Source organism: Lissotriton vulgaris, chromosome 1_1 (assembly GCF_964263255.1).
Source record: "Lissotriton vulgaris chromosome 1_1, aLisVul1.2, whole genome shotgun sequence".
NCBI lineage: Eukaryota > Metazoa > Chordata > Amphibia > Caudata > Salamandridae > Lissotriton > Lissotriton vulgaris.
The window spans coordinates 587,737,474-587,757,630 of NC_141685.1; the positions used below are offsets into that span (position 1 = coordinate 587,737,474).

The following is a 20,157-nucleotide window of genomic DNA, read 5'->3' on the forward strand; positions in this document are numbered from 1 at the left end:
CCTGCAGCCTGGGGTCCAAATCTTAGAGCAAAAAAGAATCCTGAAGCTATGCTAGTCATAGGAACAATGCCACCCATATTGCTACACAACAAAGTGGGAGAACTCTGATCATTATCATGACCTCAGACATATAGATGTTTAGAACTTTGGATCCACCATTTATTGAGAATAAAATCTCACCCTTTATCAGCGCAGAGCATGGGAGCAAGTTCTTAAAAGAAGCACAGTCCCACCAGTCCGGTCGTTCAGTTACCCATGTTCTTCGCTAACCAATTCAACTTAAAGTCATTTTCACAGAAATCAAATCATATACCAGGCAAAATTGCATTCCTACCTAAATGAGATTTTTTGATTCATGTTATAGATTAACTAACAAATACTTACATACGTTTTTTGGTTTATTCTCCTCTAAATACAAAAAAAGGGAAAACAAAGACTAATGTTCATAGTTCAAACAAGATGAAATTGTAATCTGTGATCCGCCTTACATAGGTCATGCTCCTTAAAGCCAGTAGTTGCAGTGGAGGCACTACCCTTAGTTATCATGCCAGTAAGCTCAAGGGGCCTCATTTATGAGAAATGACGCATCGCTGCGTGAAAGCAGCGATGCGTCACTTCTCAGTGCGCACTCCTTGCGACATTCCTGATGCGTCATATTTAATGTATGACGCATCATGTCGCAAGGAGTTACAGATACGTCAGGATTTCTGACGTATCTGTAAGCGCAAAAGTGACGCATTGCTGGAATGTGTCACACAAGTGGCGCAACTGCAGCAATGCGTCCTTTCACATGGGGCAAGCCCCATGTTAAAGGGCTTGCGTCAGTCTTACGCCTGCTGTGAGGCAGGCGCAAGATTTTGACGCAACAGCGTCCTAAAAGTGACGCAGTGAAATCTCATAGATTTCACTGTGTCACTTCTACGACCCTTCCTTGCGTCAATACACCCCCCTTGCGTACATTTTACCTGGCATAAGTATAATGTGGCCCTTGGGTTTACAAAGTGATGCATCTACCTAGATGCGTCACTTTGTAAATATGGCGCAACAAGGCGCATTTTTTACTCCACTGGTGCGTCACAAAAAGTGACGCACCGGCGGTGTAAAAGTGACGCACAGCCTCATAAATGAGGCCCAAGGTTATTAGATAAATAATACGAACTAAGGAAGAAGTATACTAAAATAGACTATGAGCTAATTTTTTAATAAAGCCATCAATTTTAATCTTTTAGCATGGAACACTGGTAGGATTGACAATGCGTGTAGTACAAGCAAGATCACTATATTCTACAAAGAACACTTGCTTCTTCGAAGAAAAAGACCTGTGAATATTTAAATATATACATTTGTAATTGCTATGCTTTTCTCCTTTTGCAGCTTCTGGGCTGGAAAGCATTGCCTTCTGAGGTCCCACTCATTTCCGCTAACATTAAAGTTTTTGGCCAGGAGCTAGCCTATCTTGACATCAACAAGGAATCAATCCAGAGTGCAATCAAGGTAAAACTTCCAACATTTAGATTTTTCTGTTTTGTAAATGTAGCCAATACTTCCGATTTGATCATTCTGCTGCATGTGTACTTCTTCACAGGCTGTCAATGAACCAGCAGCAAGACATAGCACAGTGAGGACTGTTATCAACAAACTTCTTAATGGTGTTGTTGGGCAATTTGCCCAACCAGTAGTTGCTGCTGAGGTCCGACATATCGTTCCCACATGTGTCGGTCTACCTATGGAGTGGAGTTTATATTCTGCGGCTGTGGCCAACGCTGCTCTTAACAGTGAGTAGTTGCACATGACTATAGTTTGCTAGCTAAAATCATGGAAAAGCTAAAGTCTTGAACTTGTTTAGGATAGTATTTAGCAACAACACCTACATTTTAGAGCTGCTTCTCTAACTTTGATATTCATGTTTGTCTTTTAAAGCTGATGTAAAGGTGACCCCCTCCCCATCATCGGATTTCAGTATTGCACAACTTTTGGAGTCTAATCTGCAAATCCATGCTGATGTAGCTCCAAGGTGAGAAAATCAATTCTTTTATTTTGTTTAATATGCTACAGTGCTATAGAGTATTGAATAGATTGCCATGACCGTTTGGTTTATTGCTAATCTAGAAAATGAAGAATGCCTGGAATAGGTATGATATCTTTCTAGGCACAGTTCCTGGATATTATTAATCTGATCTGAGTGCTCGATGTTAACATGGTTAATAGTGTGCAGGAAAATGCTGAAGAGTGAAAATATAAGGTAATTTTAAGTCTAATATCCCATACACTCATATCTTGGGCAGACACTAGATCACCTTTGACCATCATTGCTAATGGGTAGTTTTGTAGTGATTAGATGCCTGGAATAATGGTTGAATTGTTTACAGATTATCAAAAGTCCTCTAGATTTGAGCCTGGCAGAATGAAGGATAAATGATAGCTAAACTTGTATATGGTCTCTAAAAGTTGAAATGATGAAGGTCAAGGAGACCAGAAATAGAGGTGGTTTCTTCTTGTGGGAAACAAATATAATAATAATGTGTTTGCATGACTGGGATATGAGAGAGTCCCTTCTACAGACGATTCTGTGTCATCCATTACATGCAGCCATGAAATGGTGTTCTCAGTCTCAAACAACAGTGATAATTGAGTTTCATGGAGATCAAGAGCAGCCTTTTGTACTCGATTCTTGAATAAAGTCCTAGTGTTTGAGTGGGGACTGATGAGGTCAGATATACAGTAGTCCATGCTGAAACAAATGTAGCACTCTGAAGAGGCTACATTTCTCTATAGGAATATTTGGCAGCCTTTAGTGAAAGAATTTTAATAATATAATCTGATCAGTGCATTTACCACATCCAGCAATATCTGGAGGTACAGTGCGTATTTCAAGGAGGGACGTGGGCTTCTTGTTTAGTGAGAGATGCAGAGAAAAGGTTACCAAAAAGTAGTCATTTTACAATTCTTCGGACATTTTTTTGACACCATCATATACAAACGAGTGATGCATGTTCCATTTTGAGGTACAGTGGATTTGGAGGCGTGGCCGCTTGGTATACATGTACTCAAACTGAATTTGCTCATCAACGGAAGAGTAATGGTTAGATGAATATTTTTCCTTCTCTGATGTTCGGTGGGTATGATTCTTTCCCTGTTGGCTGCAAGACACCAAAGAGTTTGGGGGACCTCCTCTACTTCATTGAGTGGAAAATAGAATTTATATTTCCGACACATGATACATGAACTCAAACTGTTAAGTGGTGAAGTGGAGCCTGACAGCTCAAATAGTCTTAGCGGCAGCTGTACGACCCACCAATTTGCGACACACAAATTGCGTCGCATTTGCGACTCGCAATTTGAGACTCACAAATTGGGATGTATACTAGTGTCTTAGACACTATTAGCGATTCCTAATGGGGTCGCAAATTGCATGCCTCATGAATATTAATAAGCTGTAACAATTTGCGACCCCATTAGGAATGGGTAGCATTCCCAGGGATGGTGGCCTGCAGGGGTCTTTTAAATAAAGCAGTACTTTTTTATGTAATGCAGCTCGTTTTCCTTAAAGGAAAACGGGATGCATTTAAAAAAGAAAAATGAAACTTTCTATGGGACCACTGCCTGCTCTTAAACATATGGACGCCTTCATGTTTGTGACTGGTTTACCACCTACTTTAAGTAGGTGGTAAACTGTGAGTGTTTTGCAGCCGCAGATGCCGTCACAAAACAATTGTACATGGCATAGTGATTTGCTATTAGGAAGGGATGCCCCTTCCTAATTGCGGGAGTCACAAATGCTATTTAGCATTTGTACATGCCACTACCCTTTTTTGCAGTCGCAAACGGTAGGAACTCCCATTTGCGGCCGCAAAAAAGGGTCGTAGATCTGGCCCTTAGACTGTTGCCAAGAGGAAGGACAATTTACTATATGTGATATGTCTAGAGCTTCAATGCTAACATACAACTCTTATTAACAATGTTGTAGACTGGACGATGAGTTACAAATAATAATGATCTTGATAAAATGTGGATAACCAGGTTCAGTTAGCAGGAGGGTAATTTTGCTTTCATAATTTTTATTTCTTCAAATTTACAATATCCCACTAAGTCTGAGTAATACCAGGGGATAACTGCCAAGAAGCTGGTCACATTTCCTTAGTCATTGACCGGAATAAAAACACATTCCTTGAGCTAACATCTTCGTAGAAATAACATTAGGAGGATTGCTTGCTATTACTAATACATTTTGCAATGTTTTTTATCATGCACCAACGTAGGGCTGACACAAAATATGCAGTATATGGATACTTTTGGTTTTAACAGCCCCCTTTAATGTAACTGCAACAAAAAGGAGTTAGTACTGGGAGGAGCCACTTAACCTCTGTGTAACTAGAACCTTCCTTGGCAGACATTTACAAAGTGATGACCCATCAATGGAGAAACAGTTCAGAATGCATGTGCAGCATAAGGGGTATTATTTGTACAAATCAGGCTTCTGAGACAGATGTGGTTGTGTGGCCTTGGTGTGCAGCAATTTCCTGGAGAGGATCATTGTTTCTAGTGAGAATTTGTATGGTCCCACCTCCCTGTGTGAGCGATCACCTGTTGGAGGGAGGTTATATGTATCTAATCCATTTTCCAGCTATGACGTTATCAATCAACAAAGGCCCATTTTCAATAGTTTTGATTTAAGTTGTGTTGCTTTTCTTGCTCTATCTTTTTATCACCGATGATCTATTACATTAAAAGTTACCAGTGACACCTGCAACATCTTCTTATAGAGGATTTTAAAGCATACTAAATATCATATAATCCACTGTTATAGAAAAAAACTGCTTTTTTTCATACCTTGCAATCAGTGCAGAAGTGGTCTTTGTGGTAGGAAATGTGATCTAGTGGCTGGTTGTTTGTGGTGAGAGAATAACCTGAGCTCTAGTACCAGGTTCCATCCCTAACCAAATTGTATAATTCTTGGGAACTCAGTGTACCCTCCAGTTACTTATCTAGCAAGAATTAGAGTCACTTTGAAAAGGGCTATATCCTGCATTAAATGGTCTATAAACAGTAGGAGGTCCTTCACTGCTTTGTTTGAAAAATGTTAAAATGACTCACCTATTTGTGTTCAAGGAGACTAATTGATTATACAGCTCTGATACTTTGGCATTGAGCTCTGGCACATAGTGATTTAAGGGCTGTCCCTGAGCCACATCTTACTAAGAATACTTGTGTATTGCATAGATTTTGACAAATGCATCATCCTGAACAGTCTTTCTTTTCATGGCGGTTTGGTTTGGACCATTTAACGTTCCTCCTGCCACGTATGGTTTATAATCACACCCATGAAATCGTATAAGGAATTTACCTATAACTAAGATAGTCTTGCAATATATGTGCATCTTGGTTCTCTTTCAGCGTGTCCATGCACACAGTTGCTACAATGGGAATAAACACCCACCTTATCCAGGCTGGAATTGAGTTGCACGCCAAACTACGTACAAATCTACCATTGAAATTCACAGCTAAGGTCGACATGAAAGCCAAAAACATCAAGGTTGAAACAATGCCATGCCAACAGGAGAATGAACTATTACTTACAAGGTGGGTATACATTGCACTATCATTTTAATTAGTAGATGGCTCACTCCCATGCATAAAATTTTACTTAAACGTATAGACAATATTTTGGGGAAAGGGCCACTAATTATCCACACCATTTGTCTCCATTTTCAATATGGTGATCCCAATATGCAGGAGACATATCACTGATTCCTCTTGAAATGTCATGCAATGTACAAGAGCTGATGCATGATTCTAGGGGCATGAATTAGTGTTTGATAAACTTATAGAGTGGCCCTCTTGCTGCAGCTCACCGAGTGGAAAACCAAACAACATAATACATTTAGTAAGGTTTCTTAGTTAAAACTAATTGCAGCCCCTAACTAGCATCCAGAAATAATGCCTTCCTGTTTTCCTGGATATGGCCTTGCTTCATGACTATCGTTCACCACCGAACCCCACAAAAGGTAATGGATTGAAAGTTTGCAATTTGTATAAACCCCTGGCAATCCCTAGGGGTAGAATCCAAACACACAGATATTTTGCTCACCATGTCACCTCAGTTTGGACCCTGTGATATGCAAATCAGTCTTGACAATATTCCTTGTGGGAATAGTCCCACGCGAACTGCCATCCCAGGCCCTACCTAAACTGGAAAGCAAGCAACCCAGGACCAGTTTTGCCCTAGTTATGGGCTCATCAGCCAGGTACAGCTTGGTTCCAGTGACACAGTGATCATAGGACCCACGTCGTGGCACACCCATACCACTTAGGGCGATATATTAAACACACAAAAGGTGATGGGGGGCATGCTTGCAATTCGTCTAACGATTGGCAACCACTCGAGGTACTATCCAAACCCATTGCTCTTTTGCTCACCATGCCACCTCAGTTTGGAACCAGCCAAATGCAAATCAGTCTTGACCCTGCTCATTATGAGAAAAGTCCAACCCAAACTGCCAAGACAGGTCTTCCATGAACCAGAAAACAAGCAACTCAGGACCAGTTTTGCCCAAGTTATGTGCTTATTAGCCAGGTACAGCTTGGTTCCTGTGCAAAAGTGACAATGGGATCCATGTCTGGGCATACCCATGCCACTTAGGTGGGTGGTTCATGGACCACCCTAAGCTGCAAGGGTATACCCAGATGTGGTTTCCATGGTCACTCTGCCACTGGAAACAAGCTGGACCCAGCTTATGAGCTGATAACTAGGGTGAAACTGGCCCTGGGTTCCTTGTGTTCTGGTTCAGTGAGGACCTGGCTTGGCAGTTCAGGCTGGAATGATCCCCTGAGGAACAAGGTCAAGACTAATTTGGATAGGGCTGTGTCCAAATTAGGAGCCATGATGAGCAAAAGAACAATGGGTAGGCGTGCTACACCGTGCAATTGCTAGAGGCTAGACCGCATGCAAACAGCCTCACATCACCTTTTGTGTGTTTTATGTACCCCCAAGTGACAATGGGTATACCTAGAGGTGGGTCCCATGTTCACTGTGTGACTGAAACCAAGCTGTACCTGGCTGATGAGCCGCTAACTATGGCGAAACTGGCCCTGGGTTGCTTGTGTTCTGGTTCAGGGAGGACCTGGCTAGGCAGTTCAGGCTGGACTGTTCCCATGAGGAACAGGGTCAAGACAGATTTGCATAGGGCTGTGTCCAAACTGGGGAGGCATGATGAGCAAAAGAACAATGGGTTGGACTGCTACTCCAAGCAATTTCCATTAGTTAGACGTATTGCAAGCAGCCTCCTGTCACCTTTTAAGTGTTTTATGCACTCCACCTAAGTGGCATGGGTATCTCCAGCGTGGGTCCCATGCTCACTTTGTCACTGGAACCAAGCTGTACTTGGCTGATGAGCCCATAACTAGGGCAAAACTGGTCTGCGGTTGCTTGTGTTCCAGTTCGGAGAGGACCTGGCTTGGCAGTTTGGGTTGAACTGATCCAATGAGGAACAGAATCCAGACTGATTTGCATATGGCTGGGTCCAATCTGAAGTGGCACGGTGAACAAAAAAATAATGGGTTGGAATGCTACCCCAAGCGGTTGTCAGTGGTTTAAACAAATTGCAAGCATTCCGTCCATCACCTTTTGTGGGGTTCGGTGGTGAACGATAGTCATGATGCAAGGCCATATCCAGGAAAACAGGAAGGCATTATTTCTGGATGCTAGTTAGGGACTTTTTGAAAGGAGCCTCCCATTACCTTTTGTGTGTTTCATATTGTTCACCACCTTCACAGCCTTTGTTAAATCCTCTCTCTTTGCCTTGTTCCTTAATGAATTGCATTAACTCGAACAGAAGACCTCTGCTCTTTGGCTTATTACAGAACCCTGTGCACAGGTCTTTGAAGAGACCTCAAGCTAAATAAGAGAGAGTTTACATTACACCTACTTTTTTTGCACTCCATTTAACACAGTTCCAAGAAAGATCACAGTAGCAAATACTTTGTTTAGGCTATGATTATCTGTAAAAAGTGATAGCTTCAAGCAAACAAACCTTATATTCTATGACCTTCCTCACATCTTAAAAGTATTTCATCTTTGTGTTTTCAGGGCTCAGGTGTTTGCTGTCACAAGGAATGTAGAAGACCAGGATGCAGCCAAGAAGACCCCTCTTTTACCACAAGGAGCTGTGCAAAACATTCTTAAGAAACATTTTGAGACAACAGGAAAGTCCTCGGCGGAAGCTGCTAGCATGATGGTTTGTACACTTGTATGTTTTCACAGCAGGGGTGTAATTTAAAACATAGCAGTAGTGGAAGTGAATTATAGACCTAATAACCTTTATTGACAAGATAAGATCTTACAAAGTGACATCACTAACCATTGACACTGATGATTTGCTTCATACAGTTCTAGTAAATTTTGTATCAAAAACTTCCAACAGACACAAACAAGGAACTCCTAAAACTAACAACCTAAAGACATTTGTGGAACATTGGGGGCCATCTGACGTCAACTGTTATTTGTTAGTGCTTTTTGACTGTCAGCATTATTAGCCATTTTATGTAAAAGGATTTGTGTTAAGGGCATTTTAATTTGTTGGCTTTAAATACTGTGGAAACTAGTGAATTCTAATCAATTGTGAAAAATTGGATTTAATGAAACACTACTGTGGCAATTATAAACACGATATGAGATGCAATAATGGCTGAACATCAAACACTCTGCAATTTACAGACAGAAAATACTGCCTAAACAGATCTGTTTACCTAATACAATCAACACCCACAACAAATGCTAAGACAAAACTGTATATGCAATCCGGCGATAATGCCAACTTTTTCATCTGCTTAAGGTAACTCTGATTACCAGAATCCACAAACCATTGGTACCTTATCAGGAGTAAATAATAAATAGCATATTCTGCTGCTCACTGCCAGATATTAGCCAGCTTGCTCTTTGCCACTCCAATTTTACAGTCATGTATACATGTGCACATATGTCAATGTCTGTGTGTGCACACACATTACTTTTATTAAGAGGTAATATTTAACAAATTATGGCTAAAATTCAATTTCTATTAATAATTGTATTTCTTTACACTTTTATCTGTCGCCATTCAACCAGAAAGTCAACTGTGCACTTACATTGAAATTAACTTTGATGACAGTGCATACAGTGAACAGCCATTTAGGCAGGATTTGAAACAGCATATAATCTGAAACCAATACTAGATTCTGAACATTTAAAATTATAGACATTCTATACAAAATTCTATCACGTCAGACTTAGATTAACATTACAGGTAAACTATAAAACAGAATGCATGAAGGTAGTAAACGTTTGCAGCTGAGTTAGGTGTAAAGAGGAAGAGTCAGAAGCAGGAGTGAATAAGGACGGTAAGATGAAGAAAAGAGAAGGCTAATATGAGTAAAAGTGGAAGAAGAATGGTAGAACGTATGGAGAGCTAGCACTAAAGATAGAGAAGTGGTAAAGAAGCTAGTAGGTAAGAGAGGTGGACAGGGAAAAGGGGAGAAGAAGGAGGTCAGGGAGGGTCAAAGAGAGAGATGGGGATGTAGAAGGATGGCAAAGGTCAGGACCTAAAGAAATCCAACTTTTGTCTTTGAAAGAGTTCTCGTAAACAAGGCACATTTGTCAAACGAATAGACAAGGGAGTAAAAGACATTTTGGGTGACTACATTGAATTATCATAAATATGTATTTGTTCATATTTTCGGATTTATAGAGTATTTCAAGGAAAATTAATAACTATAGCATTGTGGTAAGCCTTGTATGGAGGTATTAGGATGTTGACACTACTATGAATAGAAAACAGCTAAAATAAGTATTTATTTATGTTCAATGGATGCAGGATATGTCTTCTGAACTGATGTCCAAAAAGTATGCATACTCTGCAGATGAAGGAATTCACCACTCTGCAACAATGAGTTCAACCGCCTATCGCTCTTGTGCCAAGGCCAAAAACTTTGGTTTCCAAGTCTGCCTTGAAACCAAATCCCAAAATGCAGCTTTCCTCAATAACGCACCTCTCTACAAAGTAGTTGGAGAACATGAAGCAAAAATAGTGATAGAACCAGGTAAGAATGTTTTTAAACTATAATTTGTGTTCATTTATGCTTGTTGAAACCGTGAAATGGAAAGTATGGAATGAGATAATAGTCAATTAACACAGAGCAGAGCATTCTATATCTATATATATATATATATATATATATTCCTTTGTGCTCTTTGCAGCACACACTGATGCAGCTATTGAGAAGTTGTTGTTGGAGATACAGGCTGGTCCAAAGGCAGCTTCAAAAATAATCACAATGGTAGCTATGGAGGAAAATGAGGGTGAAGAACTTGAAGAACTTGAAGAGTCAGCAGTCCAAATGAAGCTAAAGAAGATTCTGGGAATTGATGAAGAATATACGGTATGTATGTGTAACACTTCTATAAATAGTTTTCTGTATTCAAGTATGCCACTTTTAATTTACCAGCTCGGTAATTTGATTCTATGAACAGTCATTTACACATTTATCTAGATCTGTTGTAACCTAAGGGGTCGGATCCATGCCAGGTTCCTAGTGGAACCCGTGATTTCTCCTTATTGGGATTTTCCATTCACATGTATTCTCTGTAAATGTATCCTTTTGAGAAATTCTGACAATCTGTCATAAATCCTGACCTCTTAGACACAGGTTAATCAAAAACTGATCCAGGTAACCTTTTATAGACAAGTACTGCAGGACTATGGAAGTTGTTTTAGTAACTACATTTGTAAAAGCACACTATTCATCTTCAAGCTCACATTTCTAAAGATCACCAAGTTAGGCTAGGCCTTTCATGTCCCTGATTTTGAAAATAAATATGCGTGCCAACTTTTATTGGAGAAATATAATTCTTTCTACTTGCATTTATATGCAAGAGCAGCGATAAAAGACGGGTTTGGAGTCTGAATGTTTTGTTTGTTTGAAGGTAAAGCATTGGAACTTTGAAACAAGTAGAGCAACACTGACCACCTTCATTTTCACCTGTTCCAGCCTCTGTAAATAGTATTTTTTACAACCAAACATTTTTGGTGTCAAATACCTTTTTTTCGCAGCTGAAAAATCCCTTTAGTCTTTGCTTTCAGGCATAGCCGAAAGCCCCACCTACTTGCTTAGTGTGTATATATATATATATATATATATATATATATATATATTTACCACTCTTTAGATACAGCGTGAATATTATCCTTCTTCCATTACACCAAGTCGCACTCTGAAGCGCTCAGTCACATTAAGTACAACATAAGACTTTACTGTATCCCACAGTTCAATGAAAAATAGGCAACAGAGGCCACTTATCCTCTTTATGGCATGTATTTGTAACGTGTTATACTGGCATCCCTTCCAATCTCCCAAAAATAACCACATATCTTTTAAATGATGTTTTAACCATCAACGTCAGAAAATGTGGTGTTTATCTTTAGTTACTCTACTTGAGTTTTTTTCTACACTCTTTCATTGCTATTTATTTTTACAGAAAGTGTGTACACATTAAATTTGTGTGATTTACAGGATATCCATTAAATGATTATAATTTTGATCATATAAAATATTATTTGGCTAGCATTTAAACGTTAAGGTGGATGGAATCAACATCATTTTGTGAACCAAACTACATTATTAATAGGCACCAATTCTTAAGCTCACAGTGACTTTTGTTTTGTAGGTTAGGAATGGAAGCGTAAGTAAAAGACATAAGAAGCATAGAAGCACCAAAGGACCCAACGACGATCCACCAAATGTTGCAGAAATCTTAAGACATGGAAAGAGCAGACACTCATCCAGTTCATCTAGCTCCTCTAGCTCCTCTAGCTCTTCATCCTCATCATCTTCTTCATCGTCCTCATCTCATGCTTCAGGAAAGAGACAGCACCATGGCCACCGCCATTCAAGCAGCCTGTCAAGCAGTAGCCAGCAACAAAACAACAAAGACACAAGTTCAAAGAAGAACCACCATCGCATTGCCAGCAGTAGCAGTAGTAGCAGCAGCAGCAGCAGTAGTAGCAGCAGTAGCAGCAGCAGTAGCAGCAGCAGTAGAAAGAGCAGGAACAGCGGCAGTAGTAGCAGAAACAGCAGCCGCAGGAGTAGTAGCAGCAGCAGTAGAAAGAGCAGGAACAGCCGCAGTAGTAGTAGCAGCAGCAGCAGCAGCAGCAGCAGCAGTCAAACAAGAAGAGTTAGAGCAGGCTTTTGCTTTTAGTCCAGTGGCTGGCTGGTTTAATCTATTATGCCTCCCCATATTGACCTCTACCTCTAACAAGAGGTGAACAAAGCAAGAAGGAAAAAAGAAGAAAAGAAAAAAAAAAAAAAAATAATATTTGCTGCTTCAATCCGAGCTTTCTTACTTGTCTACAAGAAGACAGTGCACAATGTCCCTATTGAAGCTTCCTTAGTTAAATTCCTTGTTCCTTGTTTAGATTCAAGTCCTTAACACGGACTGCCTCTGCCTCTGCCTCTCCTCTCCTCGCAGCACACCACCTCTCCTGCCCTTCCTGACCTCCTCACCTCTCACTTTTCACTCGACTTGACAGATCGTTTTTCAGAGTGTTCCGAGCATTTCAAAGCACCCAGCAGCCGGAGCTCTGTTTTAGATGAAAAAAATCGCTCCTCTGCTCCACCGTTTCGTTTGTAGAATAGAGTACAAAGCAGGCAAATGGACTCCAGCACAGCAGTGGAAGCCTGGGCTCTTCTCCGCGGCTTTTCCCGATGTTTTCTCGCAATATCTGCAGCGCCTGCACACGCTGCTATCCGAGCACGCCAGATCAGCAGCAAACCGTCGCCATAACCATTGGGGGCGTGGTCACCTATCGGCTATCCGGAGGTGTGGTTCACCGGCAAAAACCCGCTTGGCTCTGGCACAGAAAAAGAATGTATCTGTGGGAGGAGGCAAGACAGGATTGCTGGGGAATCAACAGGGACTGAATTCCAGCTTTGAGAGCTCTGAAGAAGAATCTGTGCCAGAACCTACGGCAGAGTCCTCTGGTGCACTCCAGGGAGCCAGTACCTCCCCAGCAATACCTCTATCTGGTTCACCTAGCCAGGCAGGGACACCTGAGAGTGCCAAATTTGAGAAAAAACAGAAAAAAAGTATGAAGAAGTTTCCTCTTTTTGAGAAAAAATTAGCACCATCCACCCCGACCCAGCTTAATACATCCCAGAATGTGGCTTCAGATCTGGCCCCCCCTGGACAGCTACCACTGGATTTAAGCGCTTCATCATCACCGGTTAATCTCATGGAGATCCCAGCTCTCTCTACCACCCAAAAACTGCCAGCCTCTCTCCCAACCTCCCTGTCTCCTGAATTGGAATCTAATGAGTTAAACTTGGTCCTGCCTTCTGGTTCAGACTCTTCGGGTTCAGACTCTGTGCAACAGCAATCTGCTCGGTCATTAGACCAGACTAATAACATAGACCGAGAACATGATTCTAATGGGAGCGGTCCGACACCTCCTATGGGGCCACAAAGCCAGGAAAATCAACAAGTGACACTCCCAGAGCCGGAGCTAGTATCTCTTAATACCCTAATGGGAGATTCAGCTGTCGCTGCTACTACTAAACAGATGGAAGTCAAAACACTACTTAACCTTATTTTGGAAGAGATTAGGGACATGAAGAGATCACAGGAGAACGAAATCGCCGCTCTTCATTCTAGACTAGATAAAATAGAAGAGGCAGTTGCATGTTTTCCCAGAAAAATCCAGGAAGCAGAGACAAGGATCTCCCAGTTGGAGGACCAGATGTCTGGACTGCTCATTAAAGTGCGTGATGCAGCAAAGGATAAAGTTTCATTGGAGAACAAGCTCGAGGAGTTGGAAAACCACTCACGTCGTTCAAATTTACGTATAGTGGGTGTTCCCGAGAGAATCGAGGGGGCTCAAGCGCCACAATGGGTGGAGTCCTTTATCAAGGAAAAAGTCCTCCCGGAGTTTAGTGGAGATTTGACAATTACCAGAGCCCATAGAGTCCCTTTTCACCCTTTGCCAAGTTCAAGTGGCCCACGCACAATCTTAGTCAATTTCTCAGACTATCGGATCAAGGAGAAGATCCTCGCCAAGGCCATACAGCAAAAACAGTTCCCAGTGAACGAGACTTCTAACTGTAGATTCTTTCCAGACATGTCCGCAGCTGCTGCCCGGAGGCGAAAGGAATTCGTCAAACTACTTTTTTTGTTTAAGGCACAAGGGGCACAGGCATCGATTGCCCAACAGTCAAAACTACGTGTCCTTGTGAAGGGGAAGTTCCATATGTTTACTAACATAGAAGATGCTCAGGAGCTTCTCAAGGAGATGACAGGGCCTCAATAATTTGGCGACGGGTGTGGGGTCAACGACTGGCTCCGGTCAAATGGTTTGGTGGAGGGTCTTTTTTTTTTTTTTTTTTTTTTTTTCTTTTCTCCAGAATTCTAGTTGGAGATGAAAATGTTTGTATGATTTAACAGTCTAGCCAGATGGTTTATAATATATTTACCATGGGGGGCGGGGGGTCAACCTGGGTGCAGATCCATGGCACCCCGCAAAGCAATTGGGGAGGGCAAGAGGTGGAGTGTGTGGGAAATTTTGGGGTCCACCTCTAGGGGGTGGAAGCCGGGGAGGACAGGGGTAGGGTTAAGGGGGGTAAAAAAATGTAGCAGTAAAAAGAGCAGTAACAGAGGCATTGAACTAAAAGAATGTGAGAATTGGTGTAGTGAGATATTTGAAAAACCTAGATAAAAATGAATAATAAGTGTCATATCTTATCTATTAATGTTAATGGTATACTAAATAAGTCCAAATACGGCGCTCTAATAAGGTGGTTGGCTTTCTGTTCACCACAGGTTTTATTTTTTCAAGAAACCCATCTGAAATCAAATTGTCCAAAACTATATCTTCCCAGGTGTTTCTCCCATGCTTTCTTTGCCTCGGCAGGGTTAGCTAAAAGAGGAGTTGCCATATATTTCTGTCGAAGTCTTCCATGGGAGTTTGGACAAATTAAGAGAGATCCAATGGGGCGATGGATTTGGGTAGAGGCCAAGTTAAATGGGATGTGTTTAAATTTTGTTAACTATTATGGCCCGATAAGTGACGATACCACGCCACTAATGAGGATTACTGAGCTACTTAGAGGGATCCCGGGAAAATTAGTATTGGGTGGGGACTTTAATTTTATCCAAGATTTAAAAAAGGATACCTCTAATAAAAACAAAAAAGAGTTGAAACCACAAACTAGGAGAGTTTTGGAAGCCCTAATGCAGGAACATCAGTTAGTGGACCAATGGAGAAATAGTAATCCGTTAGCGGCAGAATTTACGTGCCATTCTAACCAATTCCATACGGCCTCGAGGATTGATTTTTTTCTTAATTCACGATCATTGTTGGTGTCAGATACTTCTATAAGGATAAACCCCTTCTCAGATCACTCTTTAATATCACTTGAGTGTGTGATTGAAGGGGGAGGTGAGGCCTATTCCAGGTGGCAGATGGATCGTCTACTCCTCCAAGACAATAACTGGGTGACCTTAACAAAAGATTGGATATTAGAGTTTTTTAACCTAAATGAAGGCACTGCAGAAATCTTCTCAGTCTGGGGCGGGTTTAAAGCAGCTATCCGAGGTCAGATGATCGCACGCACAGCCGCTCAGAGGAAAGAAAGGCGGGACAAGGTTAACAACCTCCACCAGAATGTGGCTAATGCTATGAATAATAGTAATTTGGGAAGGGAAGATGCGACATTACAATTGGCAAGGGCGAAGGCTGCCTTAAAAGAATTTTTTGTAATTGAAGAAATAAATAGCTCTAGAACGTACCAACAGAGAGTTTATGAGGAGAGCCAAATGGTGGGAAAGATGTTAGCAGGGCAAACTAAAACCAAACAGGAGAAAGCCACTATAATTGAGCTCATTGATCCAATAACGCAAAATATTGTTAGAGAAAAAAATGACATAGCTCGGGTATTTCTGGACCATTATTCTAAGTTATACTCTACAACGTACGAGGTTGGACCTGATTGTATCTATAAGTATTTTGACGAAGTAAATCTCCCCATTTTACCTGGTCCATCATCCGTACAATTGAAGAGCGAAATTTTAGATTCGGAAGTTTCAGAAATAGTGAGATTAATTGCTGGGGCAAAAGCGTGTGGCTCAGATGGGCTCCCAATCGAATTTTACAAAACTTTTGTTAAAGAATTGACCCCTTTTCTGGTTAAGTTATTTAATTTTGTTCGATTGGGAGGTGCGGTTCCTTCAAGTTTTAAAGAGTCCATTATTGTTAGTTTTGTTAAAAAGGGAAAAAACGAGAAGGATGTCAATTCATATAGACCGATCAGTCTTCTTAATGCCGATTTTAAGATTCTTATGAAAATATGGGCACAGCGGTTTACACCAATTGCTCAGGCGTTAATTCATTCTGACCAGTCAGGTTTCGTTTCAGGAAGGTCCATGTCAACAAACACCGGGTTTTTAATTCAGGCGTTAGATTTTGTTTCGGTTAATAAAATTCCAACTTTAATTTCAATGGTTGATGCAGAAAAAGCTTTCGACCTGGTGAATTGGGAGGCACTCTTTATTGGTTTGTTAAAATTTGGGTTTCCAGACATGATAATAAGCATGTTAAAAAACATATATCAGAATGCGCAGGCAAAAGTGGTAGTTAACGCCAACTCGATAGGAGTGATTAACATCAACCGTGGCACCAGGCAAGGCTGCCCGATGTCCCCTATCTTGTTTACCTTTTTTATTGAGCCCTTGGCAATAAGAATACGCAGCAACCCAAATATCAAGCCACCTATAGAAGGAATGTCAAAAGTTAAATTATTCGCAGATGATATTATTTTATACCTTCATCCCGATAAATTCAATTTTGATAATGCTCTCCAAGAGTTTAATCAGTTTGAACAAATTGGTGGTTACAAGATCAACCAAAATAAAACCGAGGTGCTAGTACTGAATTCGGACTGCAATTTTTTAACATCCAATTTAAGATTACAAGCACTGAATAACAAACCCATCAGATACCTAGGCATTTATGTCTCCAATCAATTCGATCAACTATATAGCTTGAACTATCTAGCAACTCGGAATAAAATTAGAACTCTACTGGAAAGATGGACTTTACTGCCCTTAACTTTGATTGGCAGGGTCGAACTTATTAAAATGTCGATCCTTCCTTTGTTGGTTTTTCTTTTTTTAAATGTTCCACTAAAAATCAATTTGCGCTATTTTAGGGAAATTGACTCAATGGTCAGGGATTTTGTTTGGAATAAGAAAGTTGCAAGGGTGAAATTAAGCACACTACAGCTGGGAACTACACAAGGGGGCCTAGCGCTACCGAATATACGATCATACTACACGGCCGCAATTTTGGATCTTGCAGCTCGCTTACTGGCACCTAGTAGACAGCCTGACATGTTTTTTTATGAAAAAATGGCCGAAGAGGCAGGCTCGCAGGTTCCGATATTTTTAAAAACAGCAAAGTTACCAAAGAAGACCAGATATAAGACCATTAGAGATATAATAAAAAGATTACAGTCCGTTCTTAATCAGGAAGTGGGGGGTGGTTTGCGCTATTTGAGAATAGAGGAGTGCAAGAGCCTCGGTCTTCAAATCCACTCAAGTAAAATTCAAAAATGGATGGAGACAGGCTTTGGGGATTTGGGGGCCTTCTTTGTTTCAGGGAGGCTCATTACTTGGCAGGAGGTTCTGGCCAGGTCCGATAATAAACTAAAAACTGGGTTTTTGGAATTTTTTCAAATCATAAATTTTATACATAAATATAATGTGCCGGCAGGGGAAATGCCACTGGCTATTGCCCTATACAAAGTAAAATTAACAGGATTAGGGAATTGGTATAAATTCCTTAGGAAGGGGGAAGCTTCTCCTTTAGTCGACGGAATCCTGGCCAAAATATCCCTGGAAACCAACTGTTCCTTCTCGTGGCAGGAGTGGGAAAGGATCTCAGAAGTGGGTCGTAAGTCTCTCAGAGCGGCCAATTTTAAAAGAATGTCGTTCCTATCCTGTTGGCTGGCGTACCTCACTCCTAAAGCATTAAGCAAACGCTTTTTGGGAGTAGAAAACAAATGCTTTAGATGTCAGCTTCATGAGGGGGGTGATTGGTTGCACATTTTTTACACATGCCCAAAGCTGTTCGATTTTTGGTGTAAGATCTTTTCTTCAATCAGCAGGGCCATAAATAAAGTAATTGAACCCGAAGCCGAAATAGCCTTGTTTGGCATTTCAACAAAGAGAAGGGATTTGCTCAGTGCAGAAGTAACTTTCACTGCAATCTGCACTTTAGTCGCCCGTTCTCTAATCCTTCAAAACTGGAGGTCAGAGGAGGTACCATCTTATTTAAAATGGGTAAATAAAATGCGACGGACGAAAAGATTTGAAGAGGCGTATGCTAAAAGAGTAGGGTCCACGAGAAAATTTATGAATATTTGGAAATATTTTCCTATTTGTGCATCTACCACCACCTCATAGCATTTCACACGAGAATATACTAAGAACACACACGGTCTGAGGTATAGAAACGAATACTATTTACCAAAAAAAAAAATATATATATATATAGCACTTTAATAAAAAATTATACGGCACGATTGCACTTTAAATTTTTTTAGCACTTATGCACTTCAGCACTTGAGCACTTTAGCACCTTAGGTTAAAGGTTCAATTGGAGGAGAGTATTCAGTTTTTTGCACTAGCCGTGTGTCAATTATTGAAGCTGCTAAACTGTTTAAGTGGAACTGAAATTGAATGTTCTTGGTCCTTTGGTTTTAACTGTGTTTCTTCTCATGTGCTTGATTTTATTCTGATTTTATTCTGATGATGTGTATAATAATCCCTGCTGAAGTATGTTTGTTAAATAGGTACTTTTTTGTATTTCTTGCACTGACCTCTGCTCTGCTCAATAAAAAAAAAAAAAAAAAAAAAAAAAAAAAAGAGTTAGAGCAGGCCCTAAGAGTACTCGTCGTGGAAGCCAACAACATCACCGACAGGACCGTAAAAAACAATGGAGCATTAGCAGCGCAAGCAGCAGCAGCAGCAGCAGTGAATCCTCCAGAAAATTGGTAAATTTGATGTTAGCACAGCACGTTTGAGTTTTTTTGTGAAATATAGTTCTGTTGTTAACTATGTTAACTTAAGGAAACCTTTATTATGCTATAGTTTGTGAAAATATGTAGTCTTCATATGTTATGGTGTTATGTTATATTGATTACCTATACCAAAAACAGTTCTATCTTTGTCCCTTCAACATTTTATTTTACTTTTTTATACAGTCAACTCCTGAGATTTATCAGCTTCGTTTCAATCCAACAAACAGACAGAGAGTAAGTATTAATTTATAGTGAATTTGAATTAATGAACTAAAATATGGGATCTCTGTCAGCTTTGACGGATGCACTGATTAATGTGTTTAGCTTACCATCAATTACCCCAAAGGCATAATGAGAGTGGGAGCTGCCACTGTCAAGTGGAGATGATGAATCACCCACCAGGGATATATCTGCACAAGCAAGTGGCACGGTGTGAGGGAGCATTGGGGAGTGTTTTAATAGGGAGATTCCACAATACTCTGGAGACAATTTACAAATAATTTAGTAAATCCACACTCATGAATCTACTGTTAAGAACGGGTGCAGAAATAGTAGTTCTTGGAATTCACAAACATCCCCACTGGGAAAGACTGGAAAGCTTCCCTATGCGCAGATGGCTATTCATACTACTGGGAATGTCATTTGACATATTCCCTGACCTCTATTTACTGCAAATCGTAAGTCTAGGTAGTGTAGACTTAAGGACAGGGGAAATAGTGTCTATTTTTTAGTTTCGTTTTTTTCCATTGGGAAAAAAGATAAAATAAATTCTACACTTGGAGAAATGCATTTGCTTAAAATATGCATGCCAACATTCTTAAACAAAAAAGAGGAAGATTTTGAAAAGCAATAGGGGCATTATTTTCCGAATCAACATATATATATAGGCAAAAGGAATTTTAGTTGTGAGACCGCTAAAATAAAATAATTTTTGGCTTAAGAAATCAGGAGTCACCTGCCTGAGCTGGGTCTGTTGGCATGTATAAGTTTGGAGGTGATTCGTTCCCCCTTGCCATTTACATAAACCTACGAAACTCCTCCAAATGTCCACGGGAT

The 20,157-nt window shown here is 40.5% G+C and overlaps 1 protein-coding gene across 2 annotated transcripts in view; it reads left to right on the forward strand.

Annotated features, from left to right (window-relative positions):
* LOC147747520 (vitellogenin-A2-like) overlaps window positions 1–20,157 on the forward strand; it is a 77,691-nt gene that overhangs the window by 36,919 nt on the left and 20,615 nt on the right. The window contains exons 16-25 of one of the 2 annotated variants that reach the window (XM_086953985.1): window positions 1,375–1,494; window positions 1,586–1,775; window positions 1,921–2,014; window positions 5,395–5,580; window positions 8,087–8,234; window positions 9,849–10,074; window positions 10,232–10,413; window positions 11,699–12,215; window positions 18,959–19,074; window positions 19,285–19,335. In XM_086953985.1, the coding sequence (XP_086810111.1) occupies window positions 1,375–1,494; window positions 1,586–1,775; window positions 1,921–2,014; window positions 5,395–5,580; window positions 8,087–8,234; window positions 9,849–10,074; window positions 10,232–10,413; window positions 11,699–12,215; window positions 18,959–19,074; window positions 19,285–19,335 (1,830 nt within the window). The remainder of the gene's footprint in view (window positions 1–1,374; window positions 1,495–1,585; window positions 1,776–1,920; window positions 2,015–5,394; window positions 5,581–8,086; window positions 8,235–9,848; window positions 10,075–10,231; window positions 10,414–11,698; window positions 12,216–18,958; window positions 19,075–19,284; window positions 19,336–20,157) is intronic. The other variant, XM_086953986.1, reaches the window with a different exon arrangement.